Below are 23,460 nucleotides of genomic sequence, written 5' to 3' on the forward strand. Positions count from 1 at the left end.
ATCAAGAGAATAATTTCCAGCACACTATTCACCACTTCCACATGCACTAATCACCATTGGTAGATCTGCCAACAGTTTTATGGGAGGCCCACCATCAAATAAAAAAGTATCCTCATTTTGCTTATCGGAATCTATAGATTTAATGGGTTGTTTTGAACTTTTGGAGAGCAAAGGGTTTAAACCACAACCTTATAAAAACTTTTTCTTTTTCTTTATAAAGAAATCGAACCAAACTGTAACCACTGCATCCGTCCAATCTAGATCTAGGGAAAACTCACCAAAGTTAATGTCATCTCCACCACCAAATGAAATCGAAATGGATAAAATTGACACCCATTCTAACATCAATAATATTAATGTTCCAACGGTATCCCCAAATAATTTATATGGTTTTTCTTTAGATAGACAACCAACAAACCCTACAAATCAATATCTACACCCAAATTTTTATCCACATCTTCAACATAATCAACAACATCAACAACACAACCAGTTTTATCCAGCTCCAAAGTCCCCAATTAATAGTGCCACTCCAAACTCTACACCTACATCACAATTAAAATTAGAAGAGTTTGAAAAGAACCACTCCCTCGTCGTCGTTTATGAATATGGTGTAGTTGTTAGCTGGGACTTACCACAACATCTTCAAGTTAGAACTTTAAATTTATTTGAAAATTTTCTCCACAATCCTCTATCAACTAAATTGGTCGATGAAATGACTTTTGAAAAAGGGATAGATGAAACATGTATTTTCAAGGATCAAATTTTCCTTTCTGACTATAATTATGACACAAAACTTTGCATCAGCCATTCTTTATCGCAATCGATTAGGGTCTCACTATTAGAAGAACATTTAAATAAAATTCTATATCTAACTAAAAATATTCCATCCCAACTTGTTAAAAAGGGTACAGTTGGTATTTCTCATCCTCAATTGGGTGTTGTAGTTGGAGGAGTTTTTAAAATTAAAAAATCCATTACAAAAAACTCGACACTCTTTAAATCTGTCACTTCAAAGTAAATATATAATAATATAATATTATTTCAATAATTATTCTATCTTAAAGTAAATTTACTAATAGTATTTATTTAAATTTTTAGTTATTTTAGTCAAAACCCAACTAATAAACAAGTTTACAATTTAACTTCAAATTACTTAGAAATTAAAGAACGATCCCACTCAATTAATAACAACATCTCGTCAATTAACGATATGGTTTCAGTTTGTAGATCAGAATTGGAAACTAAAAGTTCATATAGATTGGAAATGACTGTTATTATTCTCATCTTTTTTGAATTGTTATTTATGATTTTACAATTTATTTATTCAATTAAATAAATATACTTCAATAGAAAAAAAGAAATAAATAATAATTTGATAATCAAGGTTATTTTATAATATATACTTATCAAATTGATAAAATTTAAATTAAAAATAATGTAATAAATAAAAAAATTTAAAAAAATAAAAAAAAAAAAAGAAAGTGTAAATTATTTTATTTTTTCTCTCATATGTTTTTGTTAGCCGTCATGATAAACGATTTTTAGGATATAAATAGTAACTAAAATACTACTCTATTTCTAAGTTCATTAAAGTCGTTCAATAATTTTAGATTACGTAAATTAATTGTTGTAAATAAAAAAATACCATTTAAATAATTTTTATTAAAAAAAATTAAACATTTAAAGTTTTAAATTAATGAATATAATATCTATTTATTTAAAAAATAAAAAATTTATGTTTTTTTTTTTTTTTTTTTTCTTGAATATAAATAAAAAAAAAAAAAGAAAAAGGTTTGATGGACCAATATGGACATGACGGTATGACCTGCAATAACCAACTAAAATAGGACTGTGGTAGTTGAATTGGACGATGGTGATGATTTAAGATGCTTTGTACAATAGGATTGTGGTGGTGGTGAGATTGAGAGTAATCCTAACTCGGCGCCATGAACAATATCATTCTCTGTGAATGCTTGATTGAGAGTAATTGGATTATGTGTACGTGTTGGAGGTGTTAATGGTTCAATAACCATACATGGTGATGATGAACTATTGCTACTATTAAAAAATGGATTCTTTACATTTAAAGAATCTTGAACTAAAGTTGAATCGATTACATAGTTTTCAAAATAAAACAATTTGCTATTATATGTTGATTTTATATATAGTGAAGAGCTATCTTCATCGGAGGTTGTGGTGGATGAGTAGGTAATGTTATTAAATGTACAAGTGGTTTTATTATTATTTTCGAATTGAGCTCCTTGCAAACTTGATGTTAAGGAGTCAACTTTACTCGCTATTTTTATATTATTATCGTTATTGTTGCTATTTGATATATTACAGGTTTGTTTATAGTTTGATGGCGATGAAGGGTTTGATAATGATGGCGATACTATAGGTGTTATTGATGCTGTATTTGTTGTGTTAACTAATGAAGATGAGCCAACAACACTATTATTTACAATTTTAGGTTTAACTAAATTTGGTCTTACTATGCCTCCACTGCTGCTATTATTATTATTATTATTATTATTACTGTTTGTGCTATAATTATTTGCTGCTGATTCCAATTGCTCTAAAGGAGAAGAGGAGTCATTATCGTATGTATTAAGTGAATGTAAAATAATCGTTTGAATTTCATTTCCAGCTGCTTCGAATAAACTTTCTTCTACGAATTTCGAATTTGTTGAAGTTGATCTAGAATGTGAAGGTTTCCAAGGTTTAGGTGCAACAATTTTTTCAACTTTTATTATACTACAATCTGAAATATTAATACCATGGTCACCCATAAAAGTACGTGGTGAAAAAGATCTTGGCATTACTTTATTCATTATTTTATTATTATTATTATTATTATATTATAATTGTAACTACTATATTATTATATTATTTTATAAATACTATTATTATTTTATACTATTAATTTAACACACAAATATTTTTGAATTTTTTTTAAAAACTATTATATATGGATAAAAACACTTGAGAAAAATAAACAACACATAAAATAACTATTATATATGGATAAAAAAAAAATATTTACACACAAAAATAAAATAAATATAAAGTTTTAATAAATAAATTTTAATATTGGTTATATATCTAAAATAAAAAATAAAAAAATAAAGTTAATATTTAAATTTTTTTATATGTAAGAAAATATTTAATATGTTGTTAAAAAGTCTTTTTTCTTTTTAGTAATATAACAATATTGCTAAAATGCTTTAAAATATGAAAACGCATATTATTTAATTTATAATACCCACGATAAATGTGTTTATATTACAAAGCTGAAATGAATTAAAAAGAAAAAAAAAATAAAAAAAATAAAAACTTGTTTTATTTTTTTTTTTATTTTTTTTTAATTTTTTTTTAAACGATAATAGGGAAAATGCCTGAGAAAATTTTATACTGAGAAATTAAATATATATTATTTAATTTTATTATTTACAGAAATATACAAAAGAAAAAAAAAAAAATAGATATTTATTTATTTATATATAAAAATATTTATAATGTACAGGATATTAATTTGTTATTAAAAAAAAAAACAAAAAAAAAAAAAAAAAAAAAATTATATATTTACAAATACTATACAAAACATAAATTATTTAATGATATTACTATTATCTTTTATTAATTATATAATAGTTATTATTATTATTTACTATTATTATTATTATTATTAATGTTAATAATTTAATTTATAAATTAAAAAAATTTTAAATAATATTAATAAAAAAAAAAAAAATAAAATAAAATAATTTAAAAAATAAAAAAAATAGTTTTACTTTTATCATAAATTTAATTTTTTTCTTTTTTTTAATTTAAATTTAATTTAATTATAATATTATCACATTTCATTAACACAATAACAACACAATATAAAGTGGTATGTGTTTTGCATGATATTAAAGTTATTTGATATGAGTTTTTTTTAATTTTTTTGTTAGTATTTTTGTGTGTGTGTGTTTTTGGTGGGTCTGTAATATTTTTTTTTTATTTTGATTTATTACATTTGTTTTTTGTTTTTTTCAAAATAAAAATAAAATAATGTTTTATTTTAAGATCATAATTTCAATCCACACTAAAAACACAAACCTCATATAAACTTATCAAAAAAAAAGAATAACACCACACTCACATTCACACACTCTCAACCCACCAAATTCTTTTTTTATAATATATTAATTTTAACATATTATGATTGTTTATTATTATTATTATTATTTTTATTTTTATTATTATTTTGCTAAAATTTTGTTATTATTTTGTTATTGTAATAAAATTTTTTATAAAAAAAAAGAGAAGAAAGAAAAAAGAAATAAAAAAAGATATATTAGTTTTATTTTTAATCATTTTCATTTTTAAATTTTGATTTGTTTATATGTTATAAAACAAATAAAAATATTTCCCTATAAGGAACTAAAACTCGCTATATACACCCATTACATTTTTTTTTTTTTTTTTTTTTTTTTTTTTTTAATTAAATTTTGAAATTTTTTTTTTTATTTTTTTTAATTTTTTTTTTTTTTTTAATTTTTTTTTAATTTTTTTATTCATAAAATTTTTTTAAAGAGTCATTTTTTTTTATTTTATATTATCTAAATATTTTAATAAAAATGACAACACCAGTTTTAACTACATCAAATGGTGCTCCAGTAGACAATAATTTAAATTCAATGTCTGTTGGTAATCCAGGTCCACTCTTATTACAAGACTTTCATTTAATCGACAAACTTTCACACTTTGATCGTGAACGTATCCCAGAACGTGTTGTTCATGCTAAAGGTGCTGGTGCCCATGGTTATTTCGAAGTTACCAATCCAGATATTCCAAAATGGTGTAGAGCTAAATTTTTAAACAAAGTTGGTAAAAGAACTCCAATCTTTACCCGTTTCTCAACTGTTGGTGGTGAAAAGGGTTCATCTGACTCTGAAAGAGATCCAAGAGGTTTTGCTGTTAAATTCTACACTGAAGAAGGTAATTGGGATATGGTTGGTAATAACACTCCAGTTTTCTTTATTCGTGACCCAAGCAAATTCCCAGATTTCATTCACACACAGTAAGTATTTATTAATATTATATGTATATATTTTAATGTTTTAAAAAAATATTATTTTTCTTTTATTATTATTTTAAAATTCATAAAATTAATTTAATTTTTTTTTCACTCAAATAGAAAACGTAATCCACAAACCAATTGCAAAGATCCAAATATGTTCTGGGATTTCTTAGGTCTTACCCCAGAATCAACTCATCAAGTTATGATTTTATTCTCAGATAGAGGTACACCAAAATCATACCGTCACATGCATGGTTTCTCATCACATACATTAAAGATGGTCAATCAACAAAACAAAGCATCATGGGTTAAATTCCACTTTATCTCAGAAACCGGTATTCAAAACTTTACCGCTGAAGAAGCTGGCAAACTTTCATCAACTGACCCAGATTCAGCCACCAGAGATCTCTTTGAATCTATTTCAAAAGGTGTTGAACCAGCTTGGAAAGTTTCAATTCAAGTTATGGAACATGATGATGCCTTCAAATACCGTTTCGATCCATTCGATGTCACCAAGGTTTGGCCACACAAAGATTATCCATTAATCCCAATTGGTCGTATGGTATTAAACCGTAACCCAGAAAACTACTTTGCTGAAGTCGAACAAGCTGCATTCTCACCATCACACATGGTCCCAGGTATTGAACCATCATTCGATAAAATGCTCCAAGGTCGTCTCTTCTCATACCCAGATACCCATCGTCATCGTCTCGGTGTTAACTATCAACAAATCCCAATCAATTGCCCATACGCCGCCAGAGGTGGTGTTAAAAACTACCAACGTGATGGTTTCATGGCTGTTAATGGTAACGGTGGTAAAGGTCCAAACTACCAACCAAACTCATTCAATGGTCCAGAACCAAACCCAGAATTTACTCAACACAAATTCGAAATCAGCGGTGTTGGTGCTCGTCAACCATACACTCATCCAAATGATGATTTCATTCAACCAGGTAACTTATACAGACTCATGGATGAAGGTGCTAAATCACGTCTCGCTAGTAATTTAGTTGGTCACATGCAAGGTGTCACTGTTCGTGAAATCCTTCTTCGTGCCGTATCAAACTTCTATAAAGCCGATAAAGATTTAGGTGCCCGTCTCTGTAAAGGTCTTGGTATTGATGTCAACGATGTCGTTAAATTCACCACTAGATCAAACTTGTAAAAATTTAAATAAAACAACAACAACAATCACCACCACCACTTTTCAAACTTTATTTTTTTAGTAATATAAAAAAAAAAAAATAAAAAAAAATATATTAATTTTTTGTTACATTAAATATTTATTACCGATCTGATCAAAAAAACCCTTTTTCAGTTTTTTCTCAAAGTTGTTTTGTGTTTCACTTTACTGCTTTTTTAATTTTATTTCACTTCATTTCTTGTTTTATATTCACTCCACCCTTTTTAAAAAATTTAAAAAAAATATTAATTGTTATAGAAAAAATCTTTTTGGATGATCTGAAAGTGTTGTGTTTTTTCCGCAATAATTTGTGTTTATATAACACAAATTATCTAAAATTAAAAGAAAATAAAAAAATATTATTTAATTAAATAAAATTTTTTTTTTTATTTTCTTTAATTTTTTTTTTTAATTTTTTATAAAATTTTTTTTTTTTTTTTTAAATTTTTAAAAAATTCCTAATAAAACACACAAATATATAATATAAAATATGGGTAATAAACAATCACAAACAAAACAACAAAAACAACCAAAGAAATTTAGTATGTAGAAATATGGTAAAATTTTTTTTATATATAAAAATATTTTTATATTAATTTTAAATCATTTCCGATTTTTTATCACATCGAAATATTTTCTAAAAATAGAAATTGATAATGACCAAATTAAAAAGCTTCAAGAATCTACCAATTGTAAGTTTATTGTTTAAATAATGTAATAATATCATTAATTTTAAATTTACTAATTTTTTTTTTTTTTTCTATTTTTAATTTTATTTCATTAATTGTTTTTAATTATAGTTGACAAAGTAGAAGCCAAAAAATTATTTGAAGTTTTCTCAGAGCTTTCAAATGGCGGTAAGGTTCCATTAAACAGACAACAATTCAAAGATGGTTTATCCAAATTAGAACAATGTGGTTTAAAGAATCTCGATAATACACCTTTTGGTGATAGATTATTTGACCTTTTAGATACCAACAAAGATGGTAGTGTAGATTTACAAGAGTTTATTAGTGGCTTATCAATTTTATGTAAAGGTTCCGTTGAGGAAAAACTTGAATGTAAGAAAAACATTAGAGATATTTAAAATGGTTTAAATGTTATAATATTTATGTTAACTTTTTTTTATATATTAAATTGTAGTATCATTCAAGGCTTACGATTTAGACGGAAATGGTTATATTACAAAGAGTGAATTATCACAAATGTTCCAACAAGCTTGGATTTCAGGTTTCAAAGCACTTTCATATCAAACTAATGAAGAAGTTAATAAAGATGATTTAAATAACTTCTCTGAAGAAATGGCTCAAATTTTTGCAGATGGTGCTTTTTCATCATTAGATGTCAATGGTAATATATTCAATATAAAATATACTATAATAAAACAACAATAATAATCACAGTGGCAATTAAATAATTAACAAAATTAGCAACAAATAATAATAATAATAATAATAATAATAATAATAATAATAATAATAATAATAATAACTCAATGACTTTTATTAATATTTTTTTTTTTTTAATTTGTAGGTGATGGTAAATTATCATTCAATGAATTCAAGCAATTTGCAATGTCACATCCAAAAATTACAGCAACTCTTAATGGTTCAAAGAAAGATGTTCCAATTACTTTTGATTAAAATAATTTTTTAGATTAACAAAAAAAAAAAAAAAAATTATTAAATAACAATTTCGATGTAATATTATTTGTTTTTTTATATTCAAAAAAAAATAAAAATAAAAAAAAATAAAAAAAAAATATAAAATATAATATATTTGGACCATTTTCTTTTTTTTTATTATTAATTGTATATTTTATAGAAATATATATTATTTATTTAAAAGAATTTAAATATTTAACTTTTTTTTTATTTTATTTTTTTAAAATTTTTTTAATTTTTTTTTATAAATTAAATTTTTCTTTTTTTTTAACTTTTCAATTTTTTTATTTTTATTATCTCTCGTTCGAAACATTGTTTTAATTTATATTATATGTTTTTTTAATTATATATATACATTCATTATTTTAAAAGTTAAATAATGAGCAAGTGGGGATTAAATTTTGATATCTCTAATATTACAGCAGCTACAAGTAATTTAGGCAAAGTTATAAAGAATGTTGAAAAATCAATAGATAGAGCAGTCGGTATACCAGATGAACCAGAGGATGGGTCAAGTGGTAACAATAGTAGTGCAAATACATCGTTTGCTGATGGTAGTTTCTTTGGCTATTCATTTTCATCACCATCTACTCCAGTAAAACAACAGCCACAAACACCACAAAAAACAAAGGAGGATTTAAAGGCACCAACAAATGACAACAATACGAATACTACAGCTGCAACAACAACGACAACAACAACAGCTACTACAATATCAACACCAATAACAGCTCATAATATTTCAACAATAAATCTTACACCAATAAAACCAACCCAATCATTAAATAGTAGTTTAATTAGTGATGTCTCACCAACTAAATCTGTTCAGTCTAAAGATAGTTCTCCAATTAAATCAATTAAGGTACCAGAGGGACCTATATTTATTAAATCTGAAGATAATGATGATGAAGAGGATAATGAGGGGCCACTATATGATATAAAGGATGAAGAAGAGGAAGAAAAGGGGGAAGAGAAGTTCGAATCTAACGATAGAGTTGAATCAATGCAGGAAGGTACTATTGAAGAAAATACCACAGAAGCATATAGCGACGAAAAGATAATGGAGCAGCAATTGGTTACTGCTGATATAAATAATGTTACAGAAAATATAGTTGTTCAAGATAATCAAAGTATAGATTTAATTGACGAAAGTATTAATTCTCAAAAAGAGACTAAAAAAGAATCCATACAACAAATAGAAGAAGAGTCAGTTGATCAAGAACCAATAGAAATCCAAAAAGAAATTATACAAGAAAATAATATAGACCATTATAATGATGATAATAATATAGAAAATACTATAGAAAATACTATAGAAAATACTATAGAAAATACTATAGAAAATAATACTATAGATAGTAATTTAAACAATAATATAGATATCAACGATAATGACAGTAATAATGATGGCAATAATGATAGTAGCAATGATAATAATAATAATAATGATCATAATAATTTTTTAAATAATGATAATAATGGTAATAATATAGATATTAATAATAAATTTTTAGAATTAGAAAATAAATTTAATATTTTGACAATAGTAAATAATGAACAAAAAAGAATTTTGTTAGAAAAAGAAAAAATGATTAGTGACTTGACAAATAATACTTTAAAGCTTACAAAGATAAATGACCAATTATTAGAAGATGTCAATAGATTAAATACAGATTCAAAAAAAGAAAGCTTGGAAAATTTAAAAGAAGAGTTCAGTAGAAGATTGGGTCAGATAGAGAAAAAGCTAATATCAGTAACAAAAGAAAGAGATTCATTAAAGAGTGGTTCACAGTTTTCAGACTCGGTTCAAGAGACTATGAAGGAAAAGGATGAAAGGATAAACCAAATTTTAAGCGAGGGTACAGCTCTTAGTCTTAAAATATCACAGTTAGAACAAACCAATAAAAAGTACAAGCAAACGCTAAAAGAAAATGAAGACACAATCAAGATGTTAAATGATAGAATTAATAATACTGAACAGTTGCTTTTGGTTAGATCAGAAAAATTAAAAGCATTCGAAGAGAGCGATAAGAGATATCAAGATACTATTAATACTATGAAAGAGGTTACCGATACAGCATCAAAGAAATCTGATCAACGTGAGCTTGAGGCCGAGAAAGCAGTTAGACAAGCTACTGATTTACAAGCTGCTTTGGAAAAGTCATGGAAAGATATATCCGATCTTAATAAACATCACTCAATTGAAATTGATCGTTACTCTAAACAAATCGAAGAAGAAAGAGTTAGAGTTAAAAACGAGTGTCAAATGATCTATAATCAAGAAAAAAAGGACTATGCCGAAAAGATTGAGCATTTAGAAACTATTATTCAAGAATTAAGATCAACTCTAAATAGAAATAATGAAAAAGCATCATGGAAGGAAGAGGAACATAATAAAGAGATTGGGCATCTTCAACAAAGATGTAGAGATGCAGAGGTTAGAAATGATCAATTGAGCTCATCAATTCCTCAAGCTACCCGTCCATTGTTAAAGCAGATCGAGTCAATGCAGGAGCAGTTTAATGAGCGTCAATTAACATGGGAAGCATTAGAAAAGAATCTAAATCAACAAATCCGTGAAGAGCGTTTAAAGGCCGAGCAGGTGCTTAGAGATCAACAAGAAATCATTAATGAACTGGAGGAATTAACATTGAAATTTAAACTATTAGAAACCGAAAGTAAAAACGATAAAAAGAAATTAAAGACATTAGCTAGGGATATTGAGACACTAAAATCAACTCAACAAGATGACCAACAAAAGATTCAGGATCTTGAAGCTACACTTCAAGAGTTTAAGGATAAATTAAAAAATTCAGAGTCAACATTAAATGAAAGTGAATCAAAGATTAATGGTTTAAATAAAGAGATTAGGGATTTAGAAGAAAGAAGACAAAGAGAAAAAGAATTTTATGAAAAAGAGTCACTAAACTTTAATAAAAAATATCAACAGCTTTTAATTCAACAACAATTACAACCATCACCCCCACAGTCTAATGGTAATAGTATCAATGCTTCACAAGAGTTATCAAATCCTTTAGCAAATAGTATTGGTTATGATAAAAATACAACTCCTATTTCAACTCCATCAAAATCAAGCTTTTATGGCGGTTTGAAGAAAACTCCAAGTACCCATGACTTTTTAAATAACGCTTCCTTCCCAGCTTCATTAGAATTTTTACAAGCAACATTATCTCAAAAAGAAGGTGAGGTAGCATCATTACAACATCAAATCCAGTCATTAGATTCCTCAAGGAGTATGTATAAAAATATATTTTTTTTTTTAAATATTTATAATAATAATATTAATATTTTATCTTTTTAATTTAGAAAAACTTGAAAACGAATTGGTTAAGTTAACGACTTATAACGAGGAATTATTAGCAGAATGCAAAGATTTAAAACAACAAAAACAGGATATTAAAGATTTAGAAACAAGATACCAAACATCATTGGTTTTATTGGGCGAAAAAGAAGAATCCGTAAACGAATTAAGAATGGATATTATGGATATGAAAGATTTATATAAAAACCAAATTAATGAATTACTATTACAAATAGATTCATTAAAATCGAAACCAATCTAATTAATAAAAAAAATGTAAAATTACTTAATAATTTAAAAAAAACTTTATTTATATAAATTATTATACAAATGGTCTTCTTGAACCTTGTTTAATTTGTTTTAGTTTTTTTTCATGTTCATGGTTATTGGCTTTTTCATAGTTTAGTTTTTTTTCTTCACTAATTTCTTTTTTAAAAATATTATTATTATTATTATTATTTACATTATTTGTTGAGGTTTTATTATTATTATTATTATTTGGAAAGTAATTATAATTATTATTTTCGTCAAATTTGATTATAAAGTCTGATTTGTTGTTTTGATTATTTTTATCTTTATATTTAAAATTACCTGTTAAATTATTCTTTGACCAATCATAAAAACTAGATTCGTTCTTTAAATTTAAATAAAGTGTTTCCGCTAATTTCAAACCTAACCAAGCATCTATAGCTGCATATTTATGTTGATGTAATCTTTCAAGGGTGAACTTGATCCACTCATCTTTAGTTTTTGGGTGAGTTTGATAAACTCTATTAAATTTATATTTTTCTGAACGGAGTAAATCTATTGCTAATATGTCAAGTGTTAAATAATTCTTTGTTAAACCGTTTCTGAATGATAAGCAGGCAACATCTAAAGCTGAATTGCACTTTAATTCTTTGTTAATTTGTTCGATGGATTCAAAATCGTTTTTTATACCGACACCTGCTTTGATTGTAAGTTTTTCGTTTAAGAGTTGCTTGAGTGGTTCTGTGAGTTTTCCGATTGCTTTAATATATATAACAGCTGATACAGTTTTGGTTGAAATTTGAATAGAGTAAGGGATATGACCTTCAGTATCAAAACCTACAACAAATCTTTTTAAACTGGGTTTGCCTGGAACCTTAAATTCGTGATGATATATGGTTGGTAAAAGCTCTAATATTTTATTACATTCTTCTTCTGTAAATATTACTAAAATGACTGGTGTTTCATCGACATTATTTGGCCAGATAATATTAGAAAATTCTTTAATATCCTCTAACCATGTATATTTCTTAAAATTTATTTTATTCATAATTTCTTTATCATTATATTTTAATTCTTCATTTACAATTTCTTTTTCGATTTCAATAGGTTCAGTATTTTCATTATTTTCTCTAGGTTCATTAATTCCATTAACTTGATTATTTTGTTTAGGTTCTAGTTTGTCATCCCATAGAGTTTTCTTCATCATTGATTTCTTTTTTGTCTTTTTTATCTGTTTGATGCTCTTGATCTTTCTTTTCTTTCGTAGGTTCCTTATCTTTTTTTTCTTGTATATCTTTTTTATCTTTCTTATCTTTTTTATCTTTTATATTTTCCTTATCTTTTTTATCTTTTTTTTCTAATTTTTCTTTTTTTTCAATTTGATCTTTCTTATCTTTCTTTTCTTTCTTTTCTGTTTTAATTCTTTTTAATTCTTTTTTACTATCTTCATCCCCAGATATCTCATCTTTTGATCTTTTTTTTGTTTTGTTATCTGTCATTTTATAATAAACTGTAAAAATATAAATTAAAAAAAAAAAAAAATTTAAAAAACGAAAAAAAAAAAATTTAAAAAATAAAAATTAAAAACTATGAAAAAAATTTATGGTTAATAAAAACTTGCAAAGTTTATTTAAATTTTATTTAATTTTTTTTCTTTTTTTTTTTAGATTCATTACCAGAATCATTGTTTTCATCATTAGAATTATTTCTTTTTTTATTTGTCCAAGTATTAATGTTACTTTCTGCTTTGCTTATTTCCAAAGCCAATGCTAATTCATAATCGTCATATTCTTCAGAATTTTCGAAATTAGCTGTACTGTTGGTATTTGATGTTGTAGTGGTTGTTTTTTTATATGGGTTGTCTATTTCAGTTGTTGTAGTAGTTGTGGTGGTTGTTATATCATCTTTATTTTTATTTTCTCCGGTGTAGTCCTGCGCACTTAGTTGTAAAGCTAATGCCAGTTCGTAATCTTCATCATGTTCAGGCATTGAAAGGGATAGTGCCAATTGAAGTTCTCTTTCTTCATCATTAATATTGTCATCACTGTCATTATTTTTATTTTTATCATTTTTATTTTTATTGTTTTCTTTTTTTTTATTTGCTCTTGTTGTTGTTTTTGTGTTTGGAAGTTTATTATTATTTGCACTTTCTTTTTTTGAATAAGTGATAAGATAATCTGGATAAGATCTATTATTTTCTTTTAAAACATATATACCATCTTTTTTTATACTATCTTGACATTCTATTAAATCTTGATTTGAGACATTGGAACCATTTCCTAAAATTACTCTACATAAAAAGAATTGAAATTGGCCATTTGGGAGCTCATGACTAAATGAAAGAGAATTACTTGCATTTTCTGAAAAGTACAAACCAACGCCAAATGAACCATCACTTGAATTTTTAATATCGAAACCTATATCATTCTTATATACCATAGTCGGATCATTCCCTCTTGTTCCGTGAAATAATGTTGATTCGAGAAAGTTTTCATTTACATTATTATATTTAGTTTTGTAATCTTCTAATGAGCTATAGTAGCTCCTCCAAATTGATTTGTTTTGTACTCTTTCAATTTTTTCAATTTTAAAATCATTACTTAATGTTTCATCAAATCTTTCTTTTACTTGACTATATTCTGAATCTTCTTTATTAATTTCTACAAGTGAAACCTCTTCAGTCGTTTCTTTCCATTTTGTTGGGTAAATTCCTCTTTGAAACATATTCTATTTTAATAAATTTTATTTTTTTAATAATTACTATTACTATTACAAATACTATTACTATTACTATTCTATTACTATTATTATTTTTAATAATATTACTATTACTATTTTTTAATATGATGTATTTATTATATTTATTGTTTTATTATATATTATTTATTATGTATATTGATTTAATTAAAGTAAACAATTTTTTATTATTTAATTATTAGTATTTTGTCTTTTTAGATATGAAAGAATAGATTTTTTATTGTGTATTTAAAAAAAAAAATAAAGGGGTAAAATTTTTTGAAATAAGAAAAAATTAATGAAATTAAAAAAAATAAAAATAAAAAAAATAAATAGATATGATATTAATATGATTTAAAAAAAAGAAAAAAACTGATACACTTTTTAAAATTTTTTAAATAATTTTTTTTATTATTATTTATAAATAAAATTTTATTAATATTATTATTATTATAATTATTATTTTTATTAAGGTTCCCTTAGGTTTAAAATTGCACGAGGGAATAAATTTAAATCTAAAAGTGTTTTTGAATTATCTGATAAAGTTTCTTTTGGGAAATTGGTGACCATTTCATATGTGGTTATATCAATAGAGGAGTTTGATTCCGTTAAGTAAATATCAATCCAGTCCCGAATTGATTGAAGGGTATTATTTACAAAAAATTTTCTACTGATTCTTACACCATCTGGAGGTAATGATATGATAACTTCACATATTTTAATTGGAGATTGTTTAATTTGTTCGGGTGATAAGCCGATAGTTGGGTCGTCTGGTAAACGAGTCTTTTTTAATTGAAGCTGATTTTGTTTTTCCATTTCGATTGAAAGTTTCATAGCTTCTTCTAATTGCTGTTTTTCCTCTTCCTCCTCTTTCTTTTTTCTATCTTGTCTAAGTGATTCGTTAAATTCTCTTTCTTGCTCTTCTCTAATTCTTCTCGATTCTTTAATCATATGCTTCTCCTCTAATCTTCTACTATCTCTTTGTGATAGATATTGATGTGCATCTGGATTATTTTCATAAAACAATTCTTCATTTTCATCTGAATTACTGCTATCATTACTAATATTTATATTTTTATTTCTATAGTTATTTCTATTGGTATTTATATTATTATTAAATTGATCTCCGCTATATACATTGCTTTGTTGAGGCTGATTGTTTGATGTTCTAGTAGTTGATGATGATGATGATGAGTAATAATCTTTAATTTCATCAGTTGGTGAGTCAAATCTAACTTTTCTTCTTTGTTGATTGCTACTATTATTGTTTGTTGGTGATGTTGACATTGGTGGTTGCATTTGGGATGGATGTGAGTATGAGTTTGAATGTTGGTGATGGTGGTAATTTGGTTTATTAGTCGCAGGACTATTATTTTTTGATGTTGGTAATGATGCTGATTTTTTTGGTGTTAGGTTTGTTGGTTTTGATTGTCTAGATGAAGTGGTTGATTGTTTTGTTGTTGATGATGATGTTGATGTTGTAGTTGTTGATAATCTTAAAGATTCATTTATTGCTCTCTGTAATGCTTCGTCTTCATCAATATCTTGATAGTCTGAATAGTTTCTCATTGAACCATTGCTACTAACTGGTGAGCTAGCATCCTCTTCATCGCTTTCTTCATATTCATCGCCGTCATCTTCATATTCATCATCTTCGTATTCTTCATCATCTTGAATAAATGCTCCCATTTCCATTTGTTGTTTTCTTAGTTGTGTTTGCTCGTATACGTCTTGGGGTCTCATATGTCCCAAGGGTGTTCTTGGTACACCAATAATATTATGCATAAAATCTTTACTTAAAAATGGTACATAGTTTCCAAAATGACCACCACTTTCTCTATTTACATTGGATGCAGCCAAACCACCCATTGCCATATTTTCAACTACACCGTTGGGGTATGGGCTTGCTGCTTTTTTACTGGTTGGACTACTTGGTGAACCAGTTGGTGATGTGCCAGTAGCTGGGGCTGTTGTAGTTGTTGTTGTATTATTGTTAATGGTGTTTATTGAATTAATTTTTGTTCTACTGCCATTATTGTTATTACCATTTGTTGAGTTTAATGCAGGTGATTTTAAATCATTAATTGTTGTTGGTTGTGAGGGTGGTTTTTTTGCTACAACTATACCATCATCGTCATAATAGTCTTGTGATGCTGAACCAGTAACATTTGAATTTCTATTGCTACTTCTTGATGAACGATTTCCATTACTACGAGTATTACTTTTATTTATACCACCAATACTTCTACCATTGCTGTTTGAATTAATATTGTTTCTATTCATATTATTCCTTTATATTATATATTTAATTTGTAATACTATTATATATTTATATTATTATATTTGATAAAGTATATTATTTATATTATTATGTGATTAAAATTTTTTTTGTATATTATATTATACTATATTTATATTTTATATTTTATATTATTATTATATTTGATAATGACGTATTATTATAATTTATATTATATAATTTATTAATTGTAATTTATATGCATTTGCCTTTTGAAAAAAAAAAAACCTGTAGTTATTATTGTTTAAACAAAATATATACCAAACGAAATAAAAATTATAAATATCAATTTAATATTTATAAATTTAAATTAGATCATAAATAAATTAATATAAAATAGAAAAATTAGAAAAATTATAATTTAAAAAAATAAGAAAAAAAATATAATTTAAAAAAAAAATAAAAAAAATAAAAAAAAATAAAAAAATTAAAATTGAAATTATTTAAAAATAAATATATATATTATTTATATAAATATATAAAAACACACTCCCACACATACACACACACAAATATTATTTAATCATTTATAAAAATGGTTTATTTATTTTTTATGTCAAAATAAATAATTATAAGTGTAAGGGGTATAAATAATAATAATAATTAATATTATTATTTTTAATATTACTGTTATTACTATTATTATTTTTGACAATAATTATTTTAAAAAAAAAAAAAATGATTGATACAACTATACAATATCAATCATTAAATTAATGATATTATATTGTAAATTATTAAATTTTAATATTTTATTTGGATATTTTTATAAAGATATTTTTTTTTTTGTTTATGTGTAAATGAAAAGGGGATGTGTATAATCTGGGAGTTTATTGTTACTATTAACTCAATAAATATTCAATAATAAAATAGACATATATGAGTGGCTGAAGGGTAGTTTATTGTAGATAAACACACCAAAAAAATTTAAAATTAAGAATGAAGTAAAATTGAATTTTCTATTTAATAATATAAAATTAAAAATAGTTTTAAAATCTATTAATAAAAAAAAAATAAAAATGATTTTATTTTTTTTTTTTATAGATTCTAAAATGAGTTTTTGATGACGTTTTTTAAATATAAATTATTTATTTATTTAAAGTAGGTGGTGGTATTATATATTTGAATGATTAGTTTTATAAATATATTGTCATTTTTATTATTATTATTATTATTATTATTATTATTATTATTATTATTATTATTATTATTATTATTGATTAATATAAATGTTATTATTTTTTTATTCTTGATTATTATTTGATGTATTTAAAGCTTGATCAATTAATTCTGGTTCTGATTTCCAAGTATTCTTTTTATGAATTTTAATTATTTTATCTTTTTTTTGGTCAATTATTATTAGGCTGTAGATTGATTTAATTAATGGAGTAAGAGAGAGAGCAATATAAAAGATTTCACCTTCGTGTATATGTAAGTTTGGAGGAATTCCAAATACCCAAAGACTGCAGGCTACAAGGCACCAAGCCAATACTATGATAAAGTTTAATGTTAACAATACCTCTGGGATGAATGATGGAAGGAATTTAAGGTCTAACTTGAGTAAGCTAAGTGAATCTGGGTCGAATGCATTGTTTGATGTATTTACAGCGGCTCTAGCGATGGCTGATCCAGCAGATGACTTTTTAGAAAGATCTTTATTACTTGGATACTCGTGGAAAATAGAGTAGACATAGCTAGCGATCATTAGGGTATGGTATATGGTTGATCCGATAATAATGGTCCATAAGAATGATACAAATTTCATTTCGTTTGTACTGAGACCACCATCAGCATTGTCGTGTAATGCCAATGATTCTATTGGTAAATGATAAAAGAAATTGACTATACGAATTACAATTCCAGCACTACCTAAAAATAATTCTCTAATGGGTGCTAGTGTACCTAATTCTGACATTGTTACGGATATACGATTGACGCAATAGAATGTATCCTCACGACCGTTGGCCTGTGTACCAATGAGAACTGTTTGGACAATGTACAAGAGTACCATCGAGCAGAGTACCATAGTAATTAATGGGATAACTATTATAGTTAAAAGAGAGTGAATTATTTGAAGGGTAATGTTTGATTTGATAATGATCTCTTTCTCGGATAGACGGGCAGCAATTAACCATGAAACAAACAATGTAATACCAAAGAGAATGCATGATCCAAAAATCTTTAAATTTTTTAACTCTTGCATTGATGTGAACTCTTTTGGAATATTTTGATCTGTGCTCGGGTTTGAAATTGGGTTAAAATTGTAATTTGAACAAAGGAAATTTGAGGTACCCAATATTGAGAAACGACGCCAATTATCTTTAAATGCGGTTAGCTTTATGGAGTAAGGGTCAAAGCTTTCTTTATCGATATCTTTTGATGATGCTTGTATAGATGGCCCAGATGGTGACAGATTAATGTGTTTTAGATGTGGCAATGGCAAATAGAAAATAATAGCGACCAAAGAAAATAGAATTAACAATGAGATGATAATTCTGATCCATTGATGCTGTATTTTAGTATGAATACCAAATGACAAAAAGTGGTATGATTTCTCTGCTAGTGAAGGATGACGGCGAATTTCACCTGATAATTGTTCTAGTTGTTGTTCGGTATACAGTTCAGTTTGCATATAATATTCTCCTGGTGATATTTGTTGGCATCTTGACTCTTGGTACATGTCACTCCATGATTCTTCACCCATTTGTTCTGTAATCTGTTTTGATGTTTTACCTCCTGATAGTGTTTTGCTTGATCTTTTGCCTTTTTCGGTTGGTGGAATATAAAACTTTTCCTCTGGTTCAACACTACTAGTAGTACCATTATCTTCTTCTGTATCATAGATTATGCTATCATCTTCCTCTTCATTTTCATCTATTTCCTCTTCTTCCTCTAAAGATACATCTATTTCTTCTTGTTCTTCCTCTTCAATTTGCTTTTTACTTTTTCTTCCAACCCTCTTTGAAGGTGTTGCTGCTGCTTTTTTTGCCATTTTTTTTATTTTTATTTTTTTTAAAAATAAAAAAATTAATTAATTTTTTTTTTGTTTAATTTTTATTTTTTTTTTAAATTTTTATTAAATAAATCTAGGTAAAAATCGATATTTGGAAAGATCGTGTGGAATATTTATAAAGTGTAATTAAAATTACAATATGAAGATATATTAAAGATACAAATTTAGTGAACATAAAAAATGAAATTATTTAAAAAAAATTAAAAAAAAAATTAAAAAATTAAAATTTTTTAAATTATTATAACGGTAAAAAAAATAAAATAAAAAAATTAAATATACAATTAACACAACAACTAATTTAATAATTTTTTTTTTTATACTTATTTTTTCCTTTTTTTTTAATAATTTTTTCATATTTAAATTTACCCCACACACTCTTTTTTTTTTTTTTTTTCAATTAAATAAATTTTTACTTGTACACACACACACAAATAAATAAATAAATAAATATAACACACCATTAATTAAAAAAAACTTTATAAAATATATTTTTTTTTTTTTTTTATCAGTATTTATTAAATTATTTTAAAATGATAATTAGACTAAAGAAAATCCTTGTTATAGTATCATTTTTAATATTTTTTTTATTTTTTACAATAAATTTTTTATTGAATACCAAACTAACGATAGACGAAAGTAATAATAATTATATTTATAATAATACAAATAATAAAAATAATACAAATAATAATAATAAAAGCAATAATATTAATAATTTAAATGTAAATAAAAAATATATTCTATATAATCATAAACCTTTAAATAAAAGTAATATATTACTTCGAGAATGCGAACATGTCGATCTAGTATACACCTGGGTAAATGGTAGTGACCCCAACCATATTGAGACACGATTAAAATATTTTAAAAATTTAGAAGATAAAATACAAAATGAAGAAGATGAAAGTAATTATGATTCAGCTAGATATAGAGATTATGGAAGTTTAAAATACTCTTTAAGAAGTGTCAAAAAGAATGCCCCATGGATCAAAAACATATATATAATTACAGCAAATCAAATTCCATCTTGGTTTAATACTTCTAATAATGGAAATATTAAATTTATATTTCATGATCAATATTTCCCCAAAAAGTAAGTTATAATTATAACTTTATAGTTTTTTTTAATAATCTATAAATTGTGATATTAATGTTTTATTTTAGATCTCATTTACCTACATTTAATTCAAATTCAATAGAATCAAATTTTTGGAATTTACCTGAAGAGGTTTCAAACTGTTTTTTGTATAGTAACGATGATTTATTTTTTAGGGAAAAGGTTATGGTCGGAGATTTTTTTGATAAAGAGTTTAATCAGTTTTTATTTCAGACAAATGAAAAGATATCAAGTTTTTCTCCAATGGATACCATTCATTATGACGATTGGACCAAATCATTAATAATTTCAAACAAAATTCTAGATAAATATTGGGGTTTGGCCAAAAGAAACAATGCTCAACATGGTGTTCAAGTTTTTAATAGAAAAATATGGCTGATAATGAATCAAGAAATATCAAAAGAGTTAGAAATAACTTCATCTAATAAATTTAGAAATATATCAGATATTCAAATTCCATTTATTTATAACCAATTCACCAAAAGATATTCAAAATACTATGTAAAACCAGCCAATAATATGTATTTTGGATTAAATGAAAATAATATTGATCAAGTTTTAAAAGATGCCTTAGAAAATGTGCAAGGTTATAAAACAATTTGTTTAAATGATTTACTAGCACCAAACTCTGTAAATAATAGTAAAATATTTAAAAAGATAAATCAATTTTATGAATCGTTATATCCAGATTCAGCTCCATGGGAAAATAAATAAACAATCAAATAAATAGAAACATAAATAAATAATAATCAAATAAATAGAAGTAAATTAAATTGTGGAAATAGGTTTACTTTATAACAATTGTAAAAAAATAAAAAAAATAAAAAAAATAAATTACATTTATATTTTATTTAAATATTAGTCCCAATTAAAAACCAATAGTTTAAATTATTTAGGAAGAAAATATTGGGTAATTTTAGATTGGTTATCATTATTATTGTTATTATTATTGTTGTTATTGCTGTTGTTATCATTTATTTTTGGTAAAAAATATTGTGTTATAGTGTTTTTTTGCATATTATTGTTATTATTCATACTATAACTAATATTTGGTACTCTATTTTGAAAATTATTAAAACTAAAGCCTTGATTTATATTAAAGTTGTTATTCATATTTGGCATTGGTCTATTTTGTTGATATACTAGATTATGATTATATTGATGATAATGTTGATGTTGTTGTTGTTGATGTTGTTGTTGTTGTTGTTGTTGTTGTTGTTGCTGCTGCTGTTGATATTGTTGAAATTGCTGATATTGTTGATATTGCTGATATTGGTTTATATTGTTATTAAAATGATTGGTATTTAGACTATCATTGTTTTGATTGTTTTGATTATTTTGATTATTTTGATCATTAATAGATTTTCTATTTTTAACAAAATCATAAAAATTTGGATTAATATTTTTTGAATAATTGGCATTAATTTGAATTGTGGAATTTTGACCTGATGGCTGTTGATCCTGTTTTTGTTTTTGTTTTCCTTTTTTTTCTTTTTTAGTTGGGTTTTTCTTTTGTTTTTTTAAATTGCTTTTATATTCATCTTCATCTTCGGTGCCTTCATCATCTTCATTGTTATTATTATTATTGTTATTATTATTATTATTATTATTATCGCCAAAAGAAACTTTTAATTCTGGATCATCACCAATAAGATCGAAAATAACCTCATCTGAATTTTCCTCTTTTTCTAAATCTATAGCCCCATCTTTACCAACAAAATATCTATCAATTGTATTACCACCGATTTTTGATCGAACATCAATATCTCTTGTTCGAAGGATTTCTTCTTGACCATCTAATGTTTCACCCAAGACTTCAAGCTTATTACAAATAATTGGCCAAATACGATCATCGAGCGTATTTTTTCCAATTAGATAATGAATGTAGACATCTTTAGTTTGACCAATACGATGAACTCTATCCTCTGCTTGACGCAATACGCCCGGTGTCCAATAGAGCTCGACAAACACAACCAAGTTGGAGGCAGTTAAAGTGAGACCTGTTCCTGCAGCGGTGATACTAAGCAAAGCAACCTGACATGATGAATTAGTTTGAAATTTATTTACATAAGTTTGTCTAAGGACTGCAGGAGTTGACCCATCGATTCTAATATAACCAGCCTTTGACTTTTGAATAGCGCTTTCTAATCCATCCATGATATCGCTGTGGTGAGCAAAAATTAAAAACTTTTCCTTCTCTTTAATAAGTTTAGAAATGTATTCACAAGATGATTTCAATTTTGCTTTACCAGTTTCACGATACAACTCCATAATTTGACCTTTAACTAAACCATTGGACTCGTCTTGGTTTTGTTTAAATTGTTGAAACATTGAAATTTTATTTGATTTACTAAAAACGTTACCCAGAGTTGACTGCATTTGGGTTGGTGTGTCCACTACCACTTTAATACGATGTTTTGGTGGTAAATCATGAAGCACATCAACTTTTAACCTTCTAATCATTATACCACGCAATAGAACATGGAGTTCTTGCAAATGACCATTTCCTGTATAGTCCATACCATATCTACCTTTGTGAGCATCGCAATATCTTAAACCAAAATCAAGTTGCTTTTGATAAATTGGTGCACCCAATGCAAGTAATTGTGGAAACAATTCAATTGGACGTGATAACGCCGGTGTACCTGTTAATAATATTCTTTTAGATGCTGTTTGAATTAATTGCAGCATTTTCTTTGTTCTATTTGCCTGAATACTCTTTATATAATGGCTTTCATCACAAATAATTGTTTTAAACTTCTTTGGTAATAATTCTTTTTCAAGCAATCTTGATACCAGATCATATGAT

At 25.3% G+C, this 23,460-nt stretch overlaps 9 protein-coding genes across 9 annotated transcripts; 4 read left to right on the top strand and 5 right to left on the bottom strand.

Moving 5' to 3' along the window:
- The first annotated feature begins 11 nt into the window (after positions 1–11).
- On the top strand, positions 12–1,459 carry DICPUDRAFT_99478 (uncharacterized protein). Its single transcript, XM_003292787.1, has 2 exons — positions 12–1,017; positions 1,102–1,459. The coding sequence occupies exons 1-2, from the start codon at positions 80–82 to the stop codon at positions 1,337–1,339; spliced, it is 1,176 nt and encodes a 391-aa protein (XP_003292835.1). The 5' UTR covers positions 12–79; the 3' UTR covers positions 1,340–1,459.
- Positions 1,460–1,685: 226 nt separating this feature from the next.
- On the bottom strand, positions 1,686–3,029 carry DICPUDRAFT_92939 (uncharacterized protein). Its single transcript, XM_003292792.1, has one exon. It carries the CDS (start codon positions 2,832–2,834, stop codon positions 1,842–1,844), a length of 993 nt encoding a protein of 330 aa, XP_003292840.1. The 5' UTR covers positions 2,835–3,029; the 3' UTR covers positions 1,686–1,841.
- A 1,596-nt stretch (positions 3,030–4,625) lies between these two features.
- Positions 4,626–6,345, top strand: DICPUDRAFT_50656 (catalase; the record flags this gene model as incomplete). Its single annotated transcript, XM_003292788.1, has 2 exons — positions 4,626–5,068; positions 5,186–6,345. The coding sequence occupies 2 exons, from the start codon at positions 4,626–4,628 to the stop codon at positions 6,231–6,233; spliced, it is 1,491 nt and encodes a 496-aa protein (XP_003292836.1). The 3' UTR covers positions 6,234–6,345.
- Positions 6,346–6,720: 375 nt separating this feature from the next.
- Positions 6,721–7,913, top strand: DICPUDRAFT_58183 (uncharacterized protein). Its single transcript, XM_003292789.1, has 5 exons — positions 6,721–6,793; positions 6,899–6,943; positions 7,052–7,312; positions 7,395–7,601; positions 7,785–7,913. The coding sequence occupies exons 1-5, from the start codon at positions 6,742–6,744 to the stop codon at positions 7,892–7,894; spliced, it is 675 nt and encodes a 224-aa protein (XP_003292837.1). The 5' UTR covers positions 6,721–6,741; the 3' UTR covers positions 7,895–7,913.
- A 381-nt stretch (positions 7,914–8,294) lies between these two features.
- DICPUDRAFT_58184 (uncharacterized protein) lies at positions 8,295–11,533 on the top strand (the record flags this gene model as incomplete). Its single annotated transcript, XM_003292790.1, has 3 exons — positions 8,295–8,510; positions 8,745–11,169; positions 11,243–11,533. The coding sequence occupies 3 exons, from the start codon at positions 8,295–8,297 to the stop codon at positions 11,497–11,499; spliced, it is 2,898 nt and encodes a 965-aa protein (XP_003292838.1). The 3' UTR covers positions 11,500–11,533.
- A 26-nt stretch (positions 11,534–11,559) lies between these two features.
- On the bottom strand, positions 11,560–12,693 carry DICPUDRAFT_83440 (uncharacterized protein; the record flags this gene model as incomplete). The annotated part of the gene is made up of 1 exon (XM_003292793.1): positions 11,560–12,693. One exon carries the CDS (start codon positions 12,691–12,693, stop codon positions 11,560–11,562), a length of 1,134 nt encoding a protein of 377 aa, XP_003292841.1.
- Positions 12,694–13,127: 434 nt separating this feature from the next.
- Positions 13,128–14,210, bottom strand: DICPUDRAFT_83441 (uncharacterized protein; the record flags this gene model as incomplete). Its single annotated transcript, XM_003292794.1, has 1 exon — positions 13,128–14,210. The coding sequence occupies one exon, from the start codon at positions 14,208–14,210 to the stop codon at positions 13,128–13,130; it is 1,083 nt and encodes a 360-aa protein (XP_003292842.1).
- A 480-nt stretch (positions 14,211–14,690) lies between these two features.
- Positions 14,691–16,505, bottom strand: DICPUDRAFT_83442 (uncharacterized protein; the record flags this gene model as incomplete). The annotated part of the gene is made up of 1 exon (XM_003292795.1): positions 14,691–16,505. One exon carries the CDS (start codon positions 16,503–16,505, stop codon positions 14,691–14,693), a length of 1,815 nt encoding a protein of 604 aa, XP_003292843.1.
- Positions 16,506–17,583: 1,078 nt separating this feature from the next.
- DICPUDRAFT_58185 (uncharacterized protein) lies at positions 17,584–23,321 on the bottom strand. The gene is made up of 2 exons (XM_003292796.1): positions 21,962–23,321; positions 17,584–19,350 (listed from the first exon to the last, which is right to left on the bottom strand). The coding sequence occupies exons 1-2, from the start codon at positions 23,169–23,171 to the stop codon at positions 17,765–17,767; spliced, it is 2,796 nt and encodes a 931-aa protein (XP_003292844.1). The 5' UTR covers positions 23,172–23,321; the 3' UTR covers positions 17,584–17,764.
- Positions 23,322–23,460: the final 139 nt, after the last annotated feature.

This window comes from Dictyostelium purpureum (genome assembly GCF_000190715.1).
Source record: "Dictyostelium purpureum unplaced genomic scaffold DICPUscaffold_374, whole genome shotgun sequence".
Lineage (NCBI taxonomy): Eukaryota > Evosea > Eumycetozoa > Dictyosteliales > Dictyosteliaceae > Dictyostelium > Dictyostelium purpureum.

Excerpts from the sequence above, each read along its gene's own strand:
- DICPUDRAFT_99478 (XM_003292787.1), top strand. The coding sequence starts at position 80 with ATGGGAGGCCCACCATCAAATAAAAAAGTATCCTCATTTTGCTTATCG. Across the intron at positions 1,018-1,101 it reads TTTAAATCTGTCACTTCAAA|TTATTTTAGTCAAAACCCAA; the intron begins GTAAATATATAA and ends TTAAATTTTTAG.
- DICPUDRAFT_92939 (XM_003292792.1), bottom strand. The coding sequence starts at position 2,834 with ATGAATAAAGTAATGCCAAGATCTTTTTCACCACGTACTTTTATGGGT.
- DICPUDRAFT_58183 (XM_003292789.1), top strand. The coding sequence starts at position 6,742 with ATGGGTAATAAACAATCACAAACAAAACAACAAAAACAACCAAAGAAA. Across the intron at positions 6,944-7,051 it reads GCTTCAAGAATCTACCAATT|TTGACAAAGTAGAAGCCAAA; the intron begins GTAAGTTTATTG and ends TTTTAATTATAG. Across the intron at positions 7,313-7,394 it reads CGTTGAGGAAAAACTTGAAT|TATCATTCAAGGCTTACGAT; the intron begins GTAAGAAAAACA and ends ATTAAATTGTAG.
- DICPUDRAFT_58185 (XM_003292796.1), bottom strand. The coding sequence starts at position 23,171 with ATGGACTATACAGGAAATGGTCATTTGCAAGAACTCCATGTTCTATTG. Across the intron at positions 19,351-21,961 it reads AAACAATCAAAACAATGATA|AAGATAATGGTACTACTAGT; the intron begins GTCTAAATACCA and ends ATGATACAGAAG.